Genomic DNA, 19,239 nt, shown 5'->3' on the forward strand with positions numbered 1-19,239 from the left:
TGTGACATATGATTCACTTCAGTAGAATTCTTTGACAAGTAGGGTAGTCTAATCTAAGAGGAAGTTTACTTTGACTATGTCTAATGTCAAAAATATATAAGCGAGCCCACCTTATTCATTTTTGATGATATGAAGATTCTCGGAGCGGTGCGATGCTCTCACCGCTCCCAGCCTGTGATCCTGGGTTTGAATTCTTATCCCAGATAACATATTGTGGAGAAGGTTTCCGTATCAGGAAAAGTGAGTTGTCATCCCAGTCTTTCTGTTTCCTCCTGCTCCTCAAATTGTCCGTCAGTGTAAAAAAATCCATTTATCTGTTCAAATTCACAATCCTTGGACTGCATCTTTGGCATACCGCCTCCAGTCAAAGACAAATTATTTTATTGGTACTCGATTTCACTTATGCATAACTAATCATGGTGATTAATTTTGCAGTTGTTTTGGCAGGCAACTGAAGTAACAGCATATCATATATCCACCTGTCACCCCGTACCACTGCCAGATTAACTGTGGATACGAAAACCAAAATTAGTCATGAATGTGCAATATCGCGTACAAATAAAATAATGTGATGCCCCAACACTCTCCGATTCTAGGATAGAGCACTGCTTGTTCCTCAGTTTGAAAGGTGCATGTATCACTCACACTTGTGGGAATGCTGAAAACTCCTGTGGCCCAAGCCAAGCATGGATACATCCTAGCAAGGATACATCGCATATCATACAGGTTTTGGATTTCACTTACTTTTCAAGGTCGCAGAGGTCAAATGGCACAAATTGGCCATTTGAGTGTAAGTATGGCACGTTTTTTTTTAACCGCTGAAGCTATGAACTTGAAACTTGGTATACATGCGATCCCCTACGTCAGATAACTTCTGACGCTAAATTTCAGTCTGATCTGATTTTCGATTTGGTCGCCAGGTGGCCAAAACTGAAAAAGTGAAAAGTGCAATATCTCGCCTATTTGTGACTGGTTTTCAATAATATTTTTGTGGTATGTACTCTGAGCTTGGATACATCACATATCCTAAGGGGTTTTGATTTGACCTACTTTTCAAGGTCACAGAGGCCAAATGGTGTAGCATGCGTGATATCTGCACTGGGGCATTGTGGGTTTCTGTTTTCCTCAGCCACCAGAACTACAATGAACACAAACTGTGCACCCCAACCTTCTGACAGTTGGCCTTTATTGATCTGTGGATACCCTGTATAATGACATTAAATGATCTGTCGAGGCACACAGTATAAAGATCAAATTTAATAAAATATTGTCTTCTTAAATATAAGCATGGTGAAAAAAATATATGCATAGTGGAACCTCCCTTAGCGGACAACTCTCTATTAAGGACACCAGTTTTGATCCCAAATTGGCTGGTTCCATCAATTTGACCTCTCTAATCAGGACACCTCTCTATTAAGGATAGCATATGACAGTCCCAAGGCAGTCCTCCTTATTAGGGAGGTACTATACTGTACCTTTGTAAACCAAATACCACCGACCTTGAGAATCAATTCCCAAGATTGCCAAGACTTGGGAAGGCTTTCAAACTTGCCGAGCTGCCCTTTACATGCACCTGTCCTGGGAAAGGAGAGTGTTTTGGGAGTTAATAACATGATATATGTCCATAGATATCTATCGGAGGGTTTTACACTATTGTAAACTTCACTGAACCCTGATCGATTGTGTTTGACTGAAATAACTCAAAATTATAGACTTGCTTATAATTGAGTGTTATGAGGTAATCAATAATTTGGGTATGAATTACACTGATATTTTATAGGACTTTAACCCTTAGGGGTATTAGTTCAAATAAATGGTTTCTCTGAGAGTATGATGGTGTCGGAACTTCGCGGTTAAGGGAGAATAATTCCACCCTCTAGCATGTCTGGGAGATTGGGATAAATTTGTAATAAAAATTGCGCTTGAAAGAAATTCCGTTGTAGACAGATATACCAATGCTATATAGACAAGCTAGTTTGCATGCATGAAACCTGCTATCTGACAATGTTTATTTCCTTTTAGCTTAGCCACAAGAAAATGTGATGATATGCCTATAAATAGGTATGCTGTTTGCATTTCCTCGTGGGTCAGGAAAATAGAAATGCAGTTGTATAAAGGTCTTATGCAATTGGAAATGTTCAGATTCAATTACAAATTTCAAATTTTTACAAAGAGCATATGCCTTTAAGCAAAAAAGCAAAAAAAGTTATCATTCGTTGTTGGTTAACATTGCTACTAATCTCCTTTTGTCAAGCATTGCATGCTTGAGCATCTTTCATCATATTGATTTCATAAATCTGATAAAAGTTTTACAACATGATCGAAATATAATAGAAAAATATGGCTAGTCTATTTCCTGAGTGAAGTCAAACATAGTATGGATCAGGGCTCTGTGAATGAACTCTGTTGTGATAAACTGTTTGGTGGTGTCACTGGGTTGGGGGGGGGATGGTAGTGGATGCCTTTACGGGCGGGGATGCTTCTGTGATTGTGATATGTTAAGGGGTACGCTGTTCATTCATATTTATTTACTGTTGGTCCAACTGTATAAATTTTTTTGCTTTTACAAGGCGAGGGTAATAGTCAGTCATAATGCATGCTTGCATGTTATCTGTGTACAATTGGTGCTTGTTTGAATTTTCCTGATCGCTGCATGTAAATTTAAGTTATGTGTGCACTGGATTTGTCATATGAGAATACTACAAGGTTCGTACTGTCCAAATCGTCATCCATACACTCGCATCATTTACGCACAACCAAGTGCGTAACTTGAGTGTAGGTCGCACGTAATTTACGCAAATCAAAGAGAGATAAAGCACATTTAATACTGGTGCATCATTGGCGTGCAACTTGGCGTGTAACTCGTGCGTATTTTGCACGTCACTGACGTGACGCAGAATGGATGTCATTTGTGATTTGGACTTTATATTGTTTTAATCATTGCATATCTGCCAATAACTACAAGGTTTCTCTGGTGCCGGCAAGGCAGTGGCGTGTGTCATTTTCATGGAAACGACCACCTAAGTAAACAAATGGCATAAGAAAGATGGTGCTTTCGTGAAAAGCTCTGATCACCTTTGGTTGGAGATATTGATGTTTTGCCCAACATAACAAACCCAATGAAACCTGTCTGTATATTGTATGTAACATGTGACAGTTCTGTTGTAGTAAAGGTTACGAAACAAATAGACCAATTAATCACAGATAACGGCCTACGTTTCCGATTTTTTGACAAGTGCAAATTTGAGTTGGAATTCTCGTCTCAAGTCCTATAAGGAGATGAGCTATATTTAGTCCGACTATTTATGGGGTCATCAGTGTGGATTTCCTATCGAAATGCATGAAGTTGGACCAAAATCTGAGATTGTAGCTGTCCTTGGATATGACACTAGCTTCCTTTGTTACTCAGTCTGCTAAGTGGATGAATTTCTCAACGTTTTTGAAGGATCGACTGTGTGGATGCATGAACTTGGGCTAGAAGCTGAGATTATACTTGTCCTTTGATAGGACGCTTAGTTCCCTTTGTTACTCTGCTGAGTGAATGAATTTTTCAACCTTTTTGAGGGATCAACTGTGTGGGTGATTGAACTTGGAAAGAAGCTGAGATTGTACTTGTCCTTTGATAGGACGCTTAGATCCCTTTGTTACTCTGCTCAATGGATGAATTTTTCGGCATGTTGATGCTGCCAAGTAACATGAGTCACATTTCGCACTCGAGTATTACTGGCATCAGAATCTACGGTGACTCTTCAGGTAGGTTGTTGGTGCTGACTAGTTGAGTGAATTTGAATTGAGGTATAATTGTTAGCTTAGTGGTTTGTAGTGCATGGTCTATAACTTTCTTGGCTTTAATCAGTGGGTATGTAAAGGGTTTCTCTGAGCTCTGGACTGAAACATCACACAGTGTACTTGAATGCGAAAAGAAGCAACACAGTTGAATGCTTCAAGTCTTGATGTTATGCGACTTCATGTCATAGGTATTCAAGTTTCAAGACCTCTGCTGTTGAAACTTCTGCCAGTTGTTCAGAGCCTTCAAGTATTCCGACTAATCCAGCCAAGCCAAGTCATCAAGTCAATATAGTCACCATCAAAACCCTTATTCAGGAGATTTCTGGAGAGATAGAGCCTTAGTTGACAAGGATTTGATTGCCAACAATGCACAGATTTTGAAGAAATCATGTCTCATCTCGCTTTCATGCTCTGGATTCTTGAAAAGCAACATCAGGACGCTTGGTGTAACTGAATCGATCAGCATCTCAACATTGAGTTATGGATGTCTTTACATCATGTATGTCTCTGACTATAGATACAGACTACCTGACTTAGATCTGTCATTGACTTTTCTGTCGTAAGAAAAAAAAATGTTTTGTATACCGCTAAGCATCCCAACATGATATTTGCTGTCTTGCATAGTCTGCGAATGCATTTTGACATTCGGGAAAATTGCAATCTCTTTTCACCTAGACAGAAAACATTCACAACCCTCTCTGGGGTCTGCGGTGGCAAAAACTTATATCTTCCTACGTAGGTCAAAAAACCTTTTTGCGTCCTCCACTTTAGACGCGGCTGCACTGGAAGTCGACTTTAGATCGATTTGTGCATCCCTATGGCTGATTTATGTGCTTTTTAGAAGCAGGTCGATTTTCTCGAAAAGCTGGCCAATATTTTGAATGTGCTGTTGGTGATTAATGAGGTCCTTGGGAAAACTTACTCTTTGACTCGTATCGTTTATAAAGGAATACACCATTTGTATAAAATCCAGTGTGAGTTACGCAGTTATACACAATGCCAATGATCATTCATGCAACTTTGTTGGTTATTGCATTGAACATTAACTTAAGACTAAAACTAAATTACTACTAACTAAAATACGAATTCACGGTTGATTCCAAAACATTTTGAATATAATATTTTAGACAACCTCAATATGCAAATTTTGTCACAATGCATTCGCCCATGTCGCCCCTTGACCGAATCAATTCATACACTCTCACACCAAACTTGGTTAATATTTCTCTACACACCTCACGTCGTTAACTTGTTGACGAATCAATCTATCGCCCCCATAAATGCCAAGATCATGCTGATAGCGAGAAAAAATGTTCTTCTTCTTGCTCGTTACGGATACAAATATTGGATGTCTATGGTAAAAAAAAAAAAATTGATTTACCCTTTGGAGCTCGAGTTTCCGCTGAAATACCACCCCATAAAGCCTTAGTTTCTGGAGCAAAATGTTGTTTACATCACCTTTGACGCCAAAATACTCTCAGAACTCAAATTTTCACCCTGGAACAGTTTATATGAAAATCATGCTCAGCTACCGCAGTACATAACCAAAGCTGTCATTTGGAATACCTCAGTTGCACAAAGCTATAGTAAGTTTTCTGTGTGAAGGGTTGCCGAGTGAGTTTTGGCGACTATTGTCAGATCGAGCAGACAGAGAGGTTTTTCTTGGGTTAAAGGGAACTGGAACCGCCAAGCCAGTTCGTATGACCTCGTTTTCATTTCCTGCGTATCGGGTGATCAGAACGAGGCATGAATGAAACATGGCGCCTAGCTGTCAATCATTGAGTGACGTCACTACTATGGAATTTACTACGAAAACTCATGAATGAAAGATCGCATGACTCACGTGATTCTCACATGATTATTAATAATTACAAATTGAACTTCGCATGCTCGGGCACTGGGGGCGGAGCTACAAATCTGAACTCAAATAGGAAGTTGGAAGTTTGACTTTCTCGGGCGGTGAAAGTCGAAAAGTTGAATAAATCGCTCGGCGGTTCCAGTTCCCTTTAAGTTGTCATCTATATCTGGTACCTGGTGCATTCTGATGGGTATGGCTGCCTGGCCATCTGCAGAAGTGGTTAAAAAGGACCAATTTCTTGCCCCAGGCTCCAGCTGATTGGAAATCTTTATCTTAACACAGTGACAGATACAAAAAATTGGGACGAGCCCTGATAGTAGTATGATCTCGGAAATGTGGGGGTTGGCAGGTCCTCCTCAGAAAAGTGGGGAAATTTCAGTACCAAATAGATGTTTTCCGGGCTGGGGCTTAATAGACACCCTGAAAAGTCGTTGCTCTTTAAGGAAAAAGGGGACTTGCCTCATGCGCACCCCCCCCCCTGAAAGTGCCTCTGTGTCACAAACAGATTATTCTTTCTTTTAGAGGGAGATCAGTGGCACTTATCCCGAGACTTCTTGCCCAAGTGTCTCTCTCGATTAGCACGCCATCCGCAATTTAGACACACCCAGATCAATAGGGGCTATCATGATTAGTGTGACATGCTCTTAACCCTTACTCAAAGATGGAAGGAAATTTTCGTGGCCCAACAAATTTACTAGGGGGCGCAGGCATTTTTTTCTTTTAACAGGGCTCTTTAAAGGCCGTGATTATACAGGGTTCAGGTTTTCACATGTAACGTCTGTTGACATTTCATGTGTGATATGAAAAATGAACCAGTCACTTTCAAAGAATTTGAATTTCGTACTCAGTACATTTTACGCAACTGGAAGATTTCTAATTCTATTGCAAATTTCGAAGTTTTGGCCTTTAAGGGGCAAGAGTAAATGATAAAGGAGGTCCTTTACTCTCCTCGACTTCTGTCGAACAAAGTGGATACTGATAAATTGATCCTTATTCGTAACTTGGTTGATCTTACGATGAATCAATTTCTTTTTCTGATTGATGAGAAAGAGATTCTGTAACCTGCTGGCTGGTCCAAAGTGGTATGAACCGATCTGGTAGATATCGTTACAGTATTGACCTTACTTTATTCGCTACAGCATCCTCCCGTTATTGATTTCTATAGTCCGCATATAGTCATTGAATTTTCTGTAGTCGGTACACCATCGTCCTGGGTGGTCCCTTGCCTAATGAATAGACAGTAATTAGTCTTGAGGAAGCTTAATTAAGACTTGTATGATGAAGGTCATCAGGTCTTTGAGCACTGCTACTGTACCTTTCTTCTGATTCTAATGACCGCTGGAGTAGTTCTGTCTGACTAGTATGTCATATCATTGATAATATTGACTGATTGATAGACTCTTGGGGCCATTCTGTCCTTGGTGTTTTTGACACACACATTATCCCTTTCCCTGGTTGGACATGCATAGCACGTCATGTACATGGTCTTATTATGCGCATGCAACGTGCTATGCACGTCAAGCCCTACAAAGATGCTAATTCACAGGCACCGAGTCTCGCCCTCTCTAAACTTGTGAAACACTCTCAGATACATCAATCACTATGCCATTTAACTCCCTATGATGATTTTTCATGCTTTTCTATTTGATGATAAAAACCAAAATAATGTAGGCCTAATTGCATTTTAATTGATTTCTGCCTCGATTCTGTCAGGAGATATACCCAAAGGCAATTCACTACTGACAACTCTGCTGTTCTTTTATTGTCGACAGTTCAGTTACATAAATAGCACGAAGATCGATCTGTATATCTTTTTAACGGGGTAGCCAATCTACAGTTGAGATGTACCTTTAATTGTCATTTCTTTGAAAAAGAAATATTCCATTCATCCCTGGATTTTACTAATCACTAATATTTACTCCACACCATCTCTCTTTACTCTCCAAATGTGTCGAGTTTGTGACATAAATAGCTCTCGTCTATCGATTGCATCTCCAGGGTCTTTTGGCTGGGTATACCTAGGCGCCCGATAAACTCGATCAACTCCCGTTAGTACCTTGACGGCGATGCCTTGACGTTCATTCATTCATGATGTATCGTGTTTCATTCGATAGGACAGAATCTCGTTGTATCACTCTCATTTATTCAAACACTGCTTTCGATTAGTTGTGCAGACACAGTTGTGAGGGATGGCAAAGCTTTTTTATGGCATGCCTGAAAAACTTATATCTGGTGAGTTCTTTATTTTTGTCAGTCAGGGACTATGATATGGCCGCTAAGGGCAGTTTGATGAGAGTAATCGTGACAATATTTGTGGAGTTGATTCAGTGAGTGCATAACTCGCAATATGGTTATTTCAGTTGTCTCGTTAGTGTATCTGTCGGATGTTAAATTCATTGTCCAAAACATGTTTTATGAAATCTCAGTTGCCTGTTTTTTTCTCGGCATATTGTAAACTTGAATATTGTACAGTAACCGAAACGCCCGGATTCCACAATGATGTTATCTCCCTGCAGTGACCCTGCACAAAAACTACGCTCAACCCCAGTGGTTATTTGGTTATTAGAAGGTGCCCAATAGTCCAATTGATGTCTTTTGATGATGCTTCCACTACCCAGTGGGGTCGAGTGTAGTTTTCCTTAGTGGTGACTGCAGCGAGAGAAACCCCTTGCGAAATATTGCCTTTATACTGGATGTTTGCTTTATCAGTTCTTCTGATACATACTGTCCAAATCACTAATGAAATCCCGTAAATCGCGTCCTTGGCCCGCTGCCCAGTCCGTAGGTCGTGCATATGTCACACGTAGGTCAAGCGTATTGCGAAACATAGAGAGATGAGAGCGTCACTGGTGCATCATTGGCGTGCAACTGGGCATGCAACACGTACGCACTTTGCTGACTGGAAGCAGGATGGATGTCAATTGTGATGGTCGCTGCGATCACTGATTCTTGTTGCTGGTACTTGTGATGACCAAACTGCAAACAAGCAATTTTTGTTCCATGATACGGTGATTAAAGTTGCAGGTGTGCTTTTTGCGCTCTTGTGTCTGCATCATCGCAAGCAGATAACATTATACAAAGTATCTAATACAGTAGAACCTCTCTATTAAGGACACCCACGGGACTGAAAACTGCTGTCCTTAATAGAGAGGTGTCCTGATTAGAGAGGTAAAATTGAATGAAAACAACCAATTTGGGACTAAAAGTATTTTCCTTTATAGAGGGGTTGTCCTTAATGGAGAGGTGTCCGCTAAGGGCGGTTCCAGTGTATATAACAAATGTGCCATTGGTTGCCCATATGGTTACAACAGAGCCACCTGTTGCATTTTCCTTTGAGAATTCCCAGACTTTGACATGTTAGACAAAATGGACAGGTCAACTCCTGGTCAGTACAACCCTAGGGATCTCAAGTTCAGGGCTATTGCAATATAAACATGAGAAGGCACACCTCTGGAATATGAACTAATTAGATCCGTTGTCTTGGGAACTGACCTTGTTAGTTATGTCCCTGTTCTATTAAGTCAATGAAAGACATGTCGAATTTGAAGAAGGCTCTTGTCAAGGTCTTAATCACATAATTGGGTCCTTCTAATTATGGACCTAAGCCAATCTTCCATAACTTCTTGCGACAATCCGTTTTTATCCATAAACAAATGCTAAACATCAATGTTCAGTATCTATTGCAAATTTGCAAATTCAATTGCAAATTACGAATTTTTTATCAAGCAGTGTAGGCAGTAAAAACCATGAGAGTCAGCATGCTGACTCCTGACAAAGCCTCTGACTGTTATTTGGTCTTAGGATTTTTTATGAGACAGTCCATGCAATTAATGAGCTCCTCTCTTAGTTCGACGCCCTTCCCCCTGAATCCTAAGACAGGCATTCTGGATGTCTTTTGCTGCATTGAGATCATCTGACGTCATAGGCAGGTCCCAAAACGAACCTAATTCACGTTTCTGACAGCCTGATCACAAAAGTCAATCCATTACCGGGGTTTTTTTTGCAAGTTCAGTGCCACTTTTGCATTTCTCTCCCGAAAGACACAGCAGGAAAACTCTGGCGCAGAACTGAAATTAATCGCTTTGAACTCTTCTGGCACCTGCTCCTGACATCAAGCGCTACACCTCAAAACCACATCAGGACCTCAGTGACACTAAAAAGCTTCTGTTGGCGCCAAAAATAACACTAAGGCGTTGCGGAGTCATCAGAAACCGATTGAAGATGTCCCAAGGTCATCATCGATTCTGCATTACTGGGACCGTACACCGTTTGTATTAAATCGTTGGTCAAAGAAATAGAAAGGCAGTGATGCATAATACCGGCCGGAGTGCGATAATCATGCATGCAACTTCGCTGAAACCTGGTAGTATTGTGTATCTGTCCAGACAACCACAATGTTGAAATATATATTGATACATATTTATAATATCAAAAAAGTTTAGAATTCAATTCGAAGTTTCAGATATCTAATAAACAGTGTGCACCTTTCGGGTCAAAAAATGTAAATCCAACAAATTTTCACTGGCATTTTATTTCATGTATTTCGCAAATAACATACATTCACACAAAAAAAGAATTGCAAAGATATGTTTTTGATGTTTAATCATCTCATAATTCAAAATTAAATTCGTGAATCTTCAATCACAAAGATGAAAGGGGGCAAAAATGTTGTGATCCAGTTTGTTGGGACAGTTGGCAAAATGCACACTTGCGATAGTCGGGGGGGGGGGGGGGGGGGGTGCACTGGTTTTGCAAGTGGGGGATAGAATTATTTGTATTTTTGCTTGTTTAAGCTTGCCTCGGACTCCCAAATAATGCAAATAAAACAGTCGCAAACATTACCTAGTCCTCGGGCAGTCATGCACCCAGATTGTAAGATTGAAAGCACTCTATTGACCGGCTGGGCCTTGTAATGTTACAGATGAAAAACACCGTCAAGGATTGAACCCGGGACCTCTTGGGTACGAGGCTATCACTCTACTGACTGGGATAAAGGGTCTCTCCCTCTCCCCGAGCTCATTGGAATGATGCCTCCGACACAACTTGTGATTCAAACTATCGTCAATAATGCTCAGATCTAAATAACGTGAGCGTACCTTGTCTTCGGAGTTGTCGTGCTCATAGAAGATGATTGAAGACATGTTGATATTGTCTCAGACTCCACAAAAATAACCCATTGACCTTCTTCAGATTTAAACTATCGTCAGAAGAGCTTAGAAATTTCGTTAGATCTGAAGTTAGCGTGATGGTATCGGGTTATTTCCCTTCCTCATATTGCTGCGGGCTGAAATGAACCCGCTCTGAACCCACCTGAGTTTCAACAAAGATGCTTATAATGGCAACAAGAAATCAATAAGGATGACACGGTGATCGATATACCTGCCAGAGTAATCATCTCGTGGAAATATTAATCGGCTCCGACCCTATGTAATCATGGCTATTGACCCTTTAGAAAGTGGACTGCTAATGAAGTTCAGATTTTCTTTCAGCTGACCAGACAGTAGTTTACTGGTGTATTGGTGCTCCGAGTCGTGCGTCACTAGCATGCCAGTGACACACGACCCGCTCTTTGTTTCACACAGATTGCTGCATATGCAATGGGCAGTGCACCACTGATGCGTTTTAAGGGATGTCAATTGTGATTTGGGCTGTATCTTGCCAAACTCCTTTGCATATAGAAGAGTCTCAAATCTGACCACGTTCAATGTCACCAAGTGTAGCTCAGTAGAAAAACTATTACTGCTTCGAAAGCCAGACTTCTTTGATTTTGGAAACAGGATGATAGGGCCTGTGCTAAAAACAGCAGTCGCGTGCTTTGTGATCACCTGCCAAATAGAAGAGGTGAAAATAACGATATCAGAATATTTCAAATCATGTTGTGTCGAAGGTAAAAACAACTTTTGCTGTCTCTTCTCATTTCCTTCGTGACACAACCAAGCCATCTCGAGCACGAATTCCGATCTCGAAAATTGTAACTAAATGAGCTTGGATTTTTAATTTGTGCGTGATGTGATGCAAATCGTCTATTTTCACAATATTGGAGAGATTTTTGGTATCGACTGAATCTCGGATGTGACGTGGAGTGGATGAATCAACATGACCAACAGTCACTGCTATTGGGGTGGTTTTAAAGACTTTGCCATACGGAAGTCTTGGCCAGAGCCGCCTCACTTTAATTATTGGCCCCAGACCAACAGTCTGGGGACCATATTGATATTGCTGGAAGTTCTACATTCTTCTATCTGTTCACCCACAAACATTATTGTGAGTGTTCTCTAAAACACCTAAATAAACCAAAAATCTTTCTTCCGTATACCACCAAACATAACCCCAACCATTCAACGTCACCAAAGACTTTTCGAAATTTGGGTTCATTTTGATGCTTTTGAAGCGTTTTTATGCGCCGATTTTCTGATTTGCTTTCAAATCTCCGGAACGATTCTGTTAATCACACGTACATTAGCATAAGCTCCGCCCCGTAATGGTGACGTCATATCCTCATGCATCATGGCGGCGGTATCTCTTTGCCGAAGTGGGGGATCCCCCGAAGTGTCGAGCTGTCGAGTATTTTGAGCAAAGAACGACGGTTGAATGTAGGAATAAAATAAAGGAATAGCCTTAAATGCTTATCGATGATCCATCCTGCCCATCTGAAAAGGTTAGGGTGTTGTTTAAATGTTATTGAGCGTGTGATTTTGAGAAAGCGCGAGCGTGTTTGTCCGGAAATAGATCATCCGCAAAACGGAATAGACTTCAATCCTCCATACGTGTACTGTGTGGGCCCGTGGGGGCTATCAAATTTGCTGACAAGCAAATTTCAAATTTCTAGTTCACTTTAAGTCCGCAGCATTGAACTTGGTGATCCTAATGCATTTTCCATCAATCTGGTTTTTGCCTGTGATTCCAAAATAATAAAAATGGCACCTGGCCACCAATCTGCACTATAAGTCGTAGTTCCACCTATCATAAAACCCCGTGTTTTTTCAAGACCCGTGTCTTTGCCGTGTGTCAAAAAACCTATGGCGCACTTACACCTATCAGTGGTGTGAGATAATGGTTACTAGCCTCGGCGACATGTGCGCTGTAGGTAAGGAGCTCTCCTGTGTTTCTTTCCCATTGGAGGGGAATTTCACATGCGCAATACCGAGGCAACTACACCGCGCCATCTGTCACCGTATCTTAGAACTTGCAATTGCCGTGTCTATTCAGATTCCACCTACCAAAAACACGGGTGTTGAACACGGGTCTAAATTAGCCCCTGATTAGCCCCATCGAGCTCGATGGGGCTAATAGACACGGGGATTTGACACACGGGTCTATTTAGACACGTTAATTCATTGGTGTAAGCGCAAAAGACACGGGGATTTGATAGGTGGAAGTACGACTATAGTTGGTTCAGGATGTTCAGAGATGTTACAAATCACTCTCATTTTTATGTGTGTATTGTGGTTAAAATATTTTCTAAGGGTTCATGTTGATAAGAGAGAAGTAGTGCATTTCCTATGTTTTTTGGGACGGGTTTGGCATTAATGCTACACTATGCTTATGTTCTGCACCACATTTTCAATCCCATCAATATTTCCAAATCCATCTCCATAGCAACGAATAACAATCCTTTTAATGATTTTCTCAAGATATTACATCACGTAACCCAGGAAATAACGAATTTACTTGCTATTGTGCCATGAAATCTCCCAATGGAGTGCATTTGGCTAATCCTATCTCATCTCATCATATTGCGGTTCCATTCTGTCTGTAAGCTTATAGAATATAGAAAAAGGCTTTATATAGAATCTCTCTGAAATATACTGCAAACTGATAAATATTGGCGCTTATTTATCGAGAAAAAAATTCAAAAAAATAATCAATTTCACGATTTCATTTTGGTGCATTGCATCATTTCTTTCTGTTTTTCCAATCTAAATATACTACAGCACAGTGAAACTTTGCTTAGAGGACACCTTAAGTTCACAGGACAGCCTTTCTATTGGAGGTGGTTTTGGTCCAAGTAGGATGTTTCTATACAATTTGATGCCTGTAATCAGGACACTTCCCTAATAGGGACAGTACTTATCAGTCCCAAGGGTTAATTTCATTTAGTAGAGAGGTTCAACTGGAAAGAGAATCTACCATATTTAAATTGCTATTTTCAAAGATCACATAGAGAGTATTAAAGATTCTGTTTAGTTTCAGGCATACCATGTGCCATGCATCTTTACAAACAAACATTATTTCTGGTAATATTCGTGGCCAATTTTCCTTAATGTTCTCTCTGATTTCTCTTGCAGAGAAAGAGGGCGACACTAGTAGCAATAGAAGTATCAAAAGCCGGTCGACTTCCAGCCAGAGAAGTGTGGAGAAAAAACCAGCGGTAGGTACAGGGTGTTAGAAAAAATAATAGCATATTTTAGTTGTTTTCTCACAGTTGCTATTTGCATTCGAGATTTGACATTTTAACTTTCTATCAAAGTCTGTCTAATTTTAAAACTACTCTGCTTGGTGGTTCATATTTGGAGTTTCTTCGATAGCTTGGACCTCAGGTAGCCTATCAAATAGTTCCATTTCTGAAGCTTTGTCATCTTTTAAAATTCTTCAAAGGTTGGTTGCTTTCCTTTCTTAACATATAACATATTTTGTAATTTGATGCCCCTTGCCTGTAAAGGACAAGATTTATGAGAAAATGTGCCAGAGAGGACACCTACTAAAACAGAAGTGTATTTACATCATACACAGGCACCCTTCATGCATAACAGTTCTTCTTGTGTTTGGTCGGTGGTTCCACGGGATTAAACCATTTTGCTGCGCAAGTCATTTTTGGCCAGCCCATGCACATCAGTGGATAGCAATGCTGGATGTAGTGTTAACTTTTATCTGCCAAAAAATTTGCAAAAGATATTCAAAGGTGTCATCTTTAGTATTTGGATCGAACTGATGTTTCCCTTGTGTGTAAGGCATGTGCAGAGTGGAGTCGTGAATCAAAATTATAGTGGGGCATGCGCACGTCACCCGCACATGATGAGGACATGTGACATGACGTGCTATGCACGTCACCTGCAGCTAAAGGGTTAAAGTAGGGCACAGTTTGTCATTAATCTTGTCCCTTGATGACAACAGGGATGTTTAAGACACTCTTTGGCAGTTGCATGAACATTACTGCTTGTATAAGACATCAAGCCTGGTAGTACAGAGCATAGTAGTTCATTAAATCAAAACATTAGGTCTAACTTGTCCGTGCCTTATTTTCTCGTTGTTAATATCAAAAATGCTGACTGAGCTAAAATGTACTTTATGTTGTGAAATTGTTCACTCGAGTTCAACCCGTCCCATAGAAGTCTAGGTGCACCCCTTTTAGCCAATATCAACACTGACCACATTTTTCCTAGGAAAAAACCTTGTGAAATCCCTCAGATACCCCCTCCCACTTCCTCAAATTCATTGGCCGATAGTAGACGCTTATCATCCAACCTCATTCCAACCTCATACCTGAGATACTGCAAAAATTTTCCCCTTAGCGATTCTGAATAACTCATTTCCATGTACACATAGTCCATTGTTAGATCAGAAAAATCCCGGCAGTGTGCCCCACTTTAATATTTAACTGCTCAAATTTTACCGGTCCTGGCCCGCAGGAAGTACAATGTAATTCAAAATGTCTCGGATACGGTAGACTACCAAAAGATTTTGTGTCTTTATTTTCGCCAGTTGTGAAACTTTTATTGGAAAAAAATTGTGTTTTAACCCAAAAAATTATCTTTTGGAATTTTTATTTTTGCAAATCTAGGTTGTTCAAGAAATCCGTCGAAATAAAATGCCTGCGAAAATTTGACATTGAAGGTAGCATTCCCAAGAAATTCCGATTGCATCTAGGTAATAGGATTACACCCATCCTGACTGGAAGTCCCCCTCGGTAGAAAAAACAAATTGCATGAGATAGCACCCGCAGTGGAGGATCACACCCGTGTTAGAAGACTAGCCCCATAGGCATAGCCAGGTGGGTGGGGGGAACAGTTGAAATCGAGTGAGAAAAGCCCTTGCGTTGACCTACATGTCAAAAATTGACCTGAAAAAGCATTTCTTGGAAAACGACCCCATCCTTGCTATAATTTTACTCGAAAAAGCATGTTTTGGAAAACAACCCGCTCCTTTGGGAATTCAAGCTAAAGGTTGACCGGAAAAGCCTGTTTAGGAAAAAAATCGTTGGAATTCTGGCTATGCCTATAAGACCATACCCCTTTCGTAGTGGATTCAACTCCATGGCACCCCACGTAGAAGTAGCGCCCTCGCTTTCATTCAGCTTACTCACTGCTTCAGACTACAACATGTACCAAACAAGACTTCACTCAAAGCAAAAGCAAGAGCGTGGCGACGCTCAAGCCCCCTCCAGAACCGCGGCGGCGGAATTCCCTCCCGCTCGCCATCAGGGATTGGTTCCTTAGCACTAACGAAGCTAACGCGGGGAAATCGCCGCCCGTCGATCCAAAGGATTTCTCGCCAAATGAGAGTGAGGCAAGTTTGACTGAGTATTAAAGCCATTATTTCGTAGCTTCAGTCAACACTCGCACGCAGCGTAAGATTCGACGATGTTGTCCTATAGTTCCATCCGTTTCAAGTTGATAAGAGTTCTCGGTTGGCCCTTATGTTGGATTATATAGAGGTAACGTTTTCACATGTAACTAGTCTATGTAAGTTGACATGTGACGAGTGAAAGAAGTGACTACATGTACCCTATAACTCCGGCCTTAGGAGAACATTTGCTGTCTCAGGGTAATTAACTAAACACCTTCACAACATGACCTGTCATTCTTGTGCAAGGCTGAACCACAGAACACAGTGTGCCCAAATATGGCAATTTTAAGACTCTTGATATTCTCGCTCTGCAAATGATTGGAGTGTTTGCGCCATGTCACGTCAGGTCCCATCCCTTGGTCACATCAGAAGCGTTGCTCCCCACGATCCCTGCCTGCGTGACGTGACACAACATACAATTTTTGCCGAGCGCTAATTTGAACTGCTCTATGTGACCCTGCCGAGACTGGCAAGTCTCGTATTTGGGACCAACTTACTGAAATCTTTTGATCTTAAATTAGCATCAGAATGTTGTATTAACACACTACTCTCCAAAAAAATTAACACATTCACGATACTTCTCTTATCAACTTGTAGTAGACAGTAGTTCATTGTACATTTCATAGTATCTTGACTAATTTTCTGCAAACTATTTCAAGCCCGCCAATTAGAATGTTTAATTCTTTTTTTCACAACAAAAGTTCTTGTTTGCAGTGATCATCACGGGTGGCTGTGACAAGAATCGATGATTACGTGACTTATGATAAATATCAAACAGTGATTACTGATTTTACCCGCACACGAGAGGTCTTTTTATCACTCAACATAGCGGTAATTGACATAGGTTGCAGCAACAGAAATCACTTGTTTGCAGGGCGCTTCATCTTTGCAGACCTATCCATCAAGATACTATGAAATGGCCTCCAAGCAACACGGCTGCCGCATGAAGCATGTTTAGACATGCACTGTACATGTTTTCACTCTACTCATCGCATCTGTTTAATTAGTTCCATTACGAATACCCACCCTCCGTTAATTGGGGCGTAAGTGTTTTTCTCAAACTTGAGAGAGTTGTAGCTTTGTGTCATTTTGCCTGTGTTTCATCCTCTATGTGTAACCCTAATGAGGTGTATAAATGCTCTTTATTGGACTTTAATAAAAATGTGTGTCCTGTAAGTAGTCCCTTGATGTACTGGTACGTTCCCCTTGTCACTGTGTTTCACCAGTCATGGGTGCAAGATAGAGTGTTCCAGGTCCTACCGCTGGACTACCCGAATGTTTTTGCGGGTTATTGGTAGTTCAAATTACCCGCTAGCACGTTAGTAAGTAAGTAAGTCCCAATTGCCGAGATATGTAACTCTGAGCTTGGCAGGTTGAAACAGTGGTTGTTCATTTCGCTGTTGCCTGCCTTTTGTGGAGTCTGAGTGCATCAATTTTCAAACGACATGTATCTCCTGGTGTTAAGAAAAGCAGACATTTAGTTTGTGTTAGTTCACTCCTTCTCCCTAGAACTGTCACTATATCATGTCTGTTAGCTTACCGATAGCTTCATCTCTCATTTTATCCTTCGATGGCTGTGTATAGGCTGTGAGTCCAGAATGCGACCTGCGTGGTCCACGGGTCCCCCATCCACTCAGGGAGAGGCGAATGTTGATTATGGTGAGAGACAACAGTGGTCACCAGTGTCAGCTGTGCGGGACTGTGCAGGTTGATGAAAAATTATACCCAGACATCTCCAATTCTTATTATCTTTGGCGCTACTTGTCAGAAGAGCTGCATTGTACTGAAGCCATGATTACCTATAGGCTCCTGCACAGTAGTATAACAAATGACTGCCAACACAGGCTGCCACATTGGATCCGTTATGCCACAATTCGTGGAGTAGACACAGGTGTGTGGAGAAACAAGAAGCGTAGCGGTCAATCAGCCCAGAATCAATTGATACACAGAACTTTTAAAATCCTACACATACTGTGAAGATGATATTAAGCTGGTTGAAGGGTGCCTGTACAAAAGGCCTATATTACGAGTAATACATGTAGGCCAATAATATATGGCTGAATAGCGTCTACACAGTATTTCTCTTGTGTCAAGGTGTAATGCGTCTGTGTAGGTTTTATGGTGACTGGTCAATCGCTATTATTTTGTTGATTATAATATTATCATGCGCCTGTGGCTCATCCAAGACTTCATGGTGTAAAGAAAATCTGTATTGGCAGAGGGAATATCCTTCAATCTGTTTTGAGATTGGATTGCCCAGAATGTCGATTTTAGAGCTAGACTAGTAAATTACAGCAGTAAACTGACACAGTCCCGCAAGGCTCTATAAATGTCTTTGAGTCAAATTTGTTGTCCAACCTCTCACTAATTTGTCGCACAAGTATCATTTGGTGATGTAACAATGATGGCCGTTCTCTTTGAAGACCAAATTTCCACATCGATCTGTACACACACTTCTCTGTCCACGCAATTTAAAGGGGGCTGACTGGCTTCAGAGTATACATATTCTTGAACACTGTTGAAGATATGTGTGGCTTCACTTTCTGTAGGGTACAACGAGCAGGTCACGAGATGGGATTTGTCATCTGTTTGGTAAGATGTCCCCTTTAGATTGTGTTGCCAGAGCATGTCCATCATCTCCACATGAATGTCACATAGTCACTGGGCAGTTAGGCAAAGCCTGTTAGACAGCTCGATGGAGTTCGATAGAAGCTGGCAAGAGCTTGATCGGGCTACGATTGGTACATCGAGGATCTTTGACTGGCTGCTGACTGTGTTCGCCACGCGACGTGTCAGTAATGTTATTATCGTATTGTTTAAGTGAAGCAAGTCAGGTAAAGTGTTATGCCCAAGGATGTGAAGCTACAAATGAGCACATTTGGGAACACCCTCTCTTTCATCCTTTATCCCAGCCCTGAACTTCATTACACAAAAGACAAAATTATATTTTCCGGGGAAATATCTGGACAATTTTTAATGTTTACCGAATCTAAATTTATAATCTGCCATATTGAACGAGCATATCA

The 19,239-nt window shown here is 40.9% G+C and overlaps 1 protein-coding gene across 11 annotated transcripts in view; it reads left to right on the forward strand.

Annotated features, from left to right (window-relative positions):
• The window catches only part of LOC135497219 (pleckstrin homology domain-containing family G member 5-like), a 146,610-nt gene that overhangs the window by 106,841 nt on the left and 20,530 nt on the right, over positions 1–19,239 (forward strand). For 8 of the 11 annotated variants that reach the window (XM_064786966.1, XM_064786968.1, XM_064786970.1 and 5 more), the window contains 2 exons: positions 13,936–14,018; positions 15,959–16,153. In XM_064786966.1, coding sequence (XP_064643036.1) covers positions 13,936–14,018; positions 15,959–16,153 — 278 coding nt within the window. The remainder of the gene's footprint in view (positions 1–13,935; positions 14,019–15,958; positions 16,154–19,239) is intronic. The other 3 variants (XM_064786971.1, XM_064786973.1, XM_064786972.1) reach the window with 1 other exon arrangement.

Source organism: Lineus longissimus, chromosome 12 (assembly GCF_910592395.1).
Source record: "Lineus longissimus chromosome 12, tnLinLong1.2, whole genome shotgun sequence".
NCBI lineage: Eukaryota > Metazoa > Nemertea > Pilidiophora > Heteronemertea > Lineidae > Lineus > Lineus longissimus.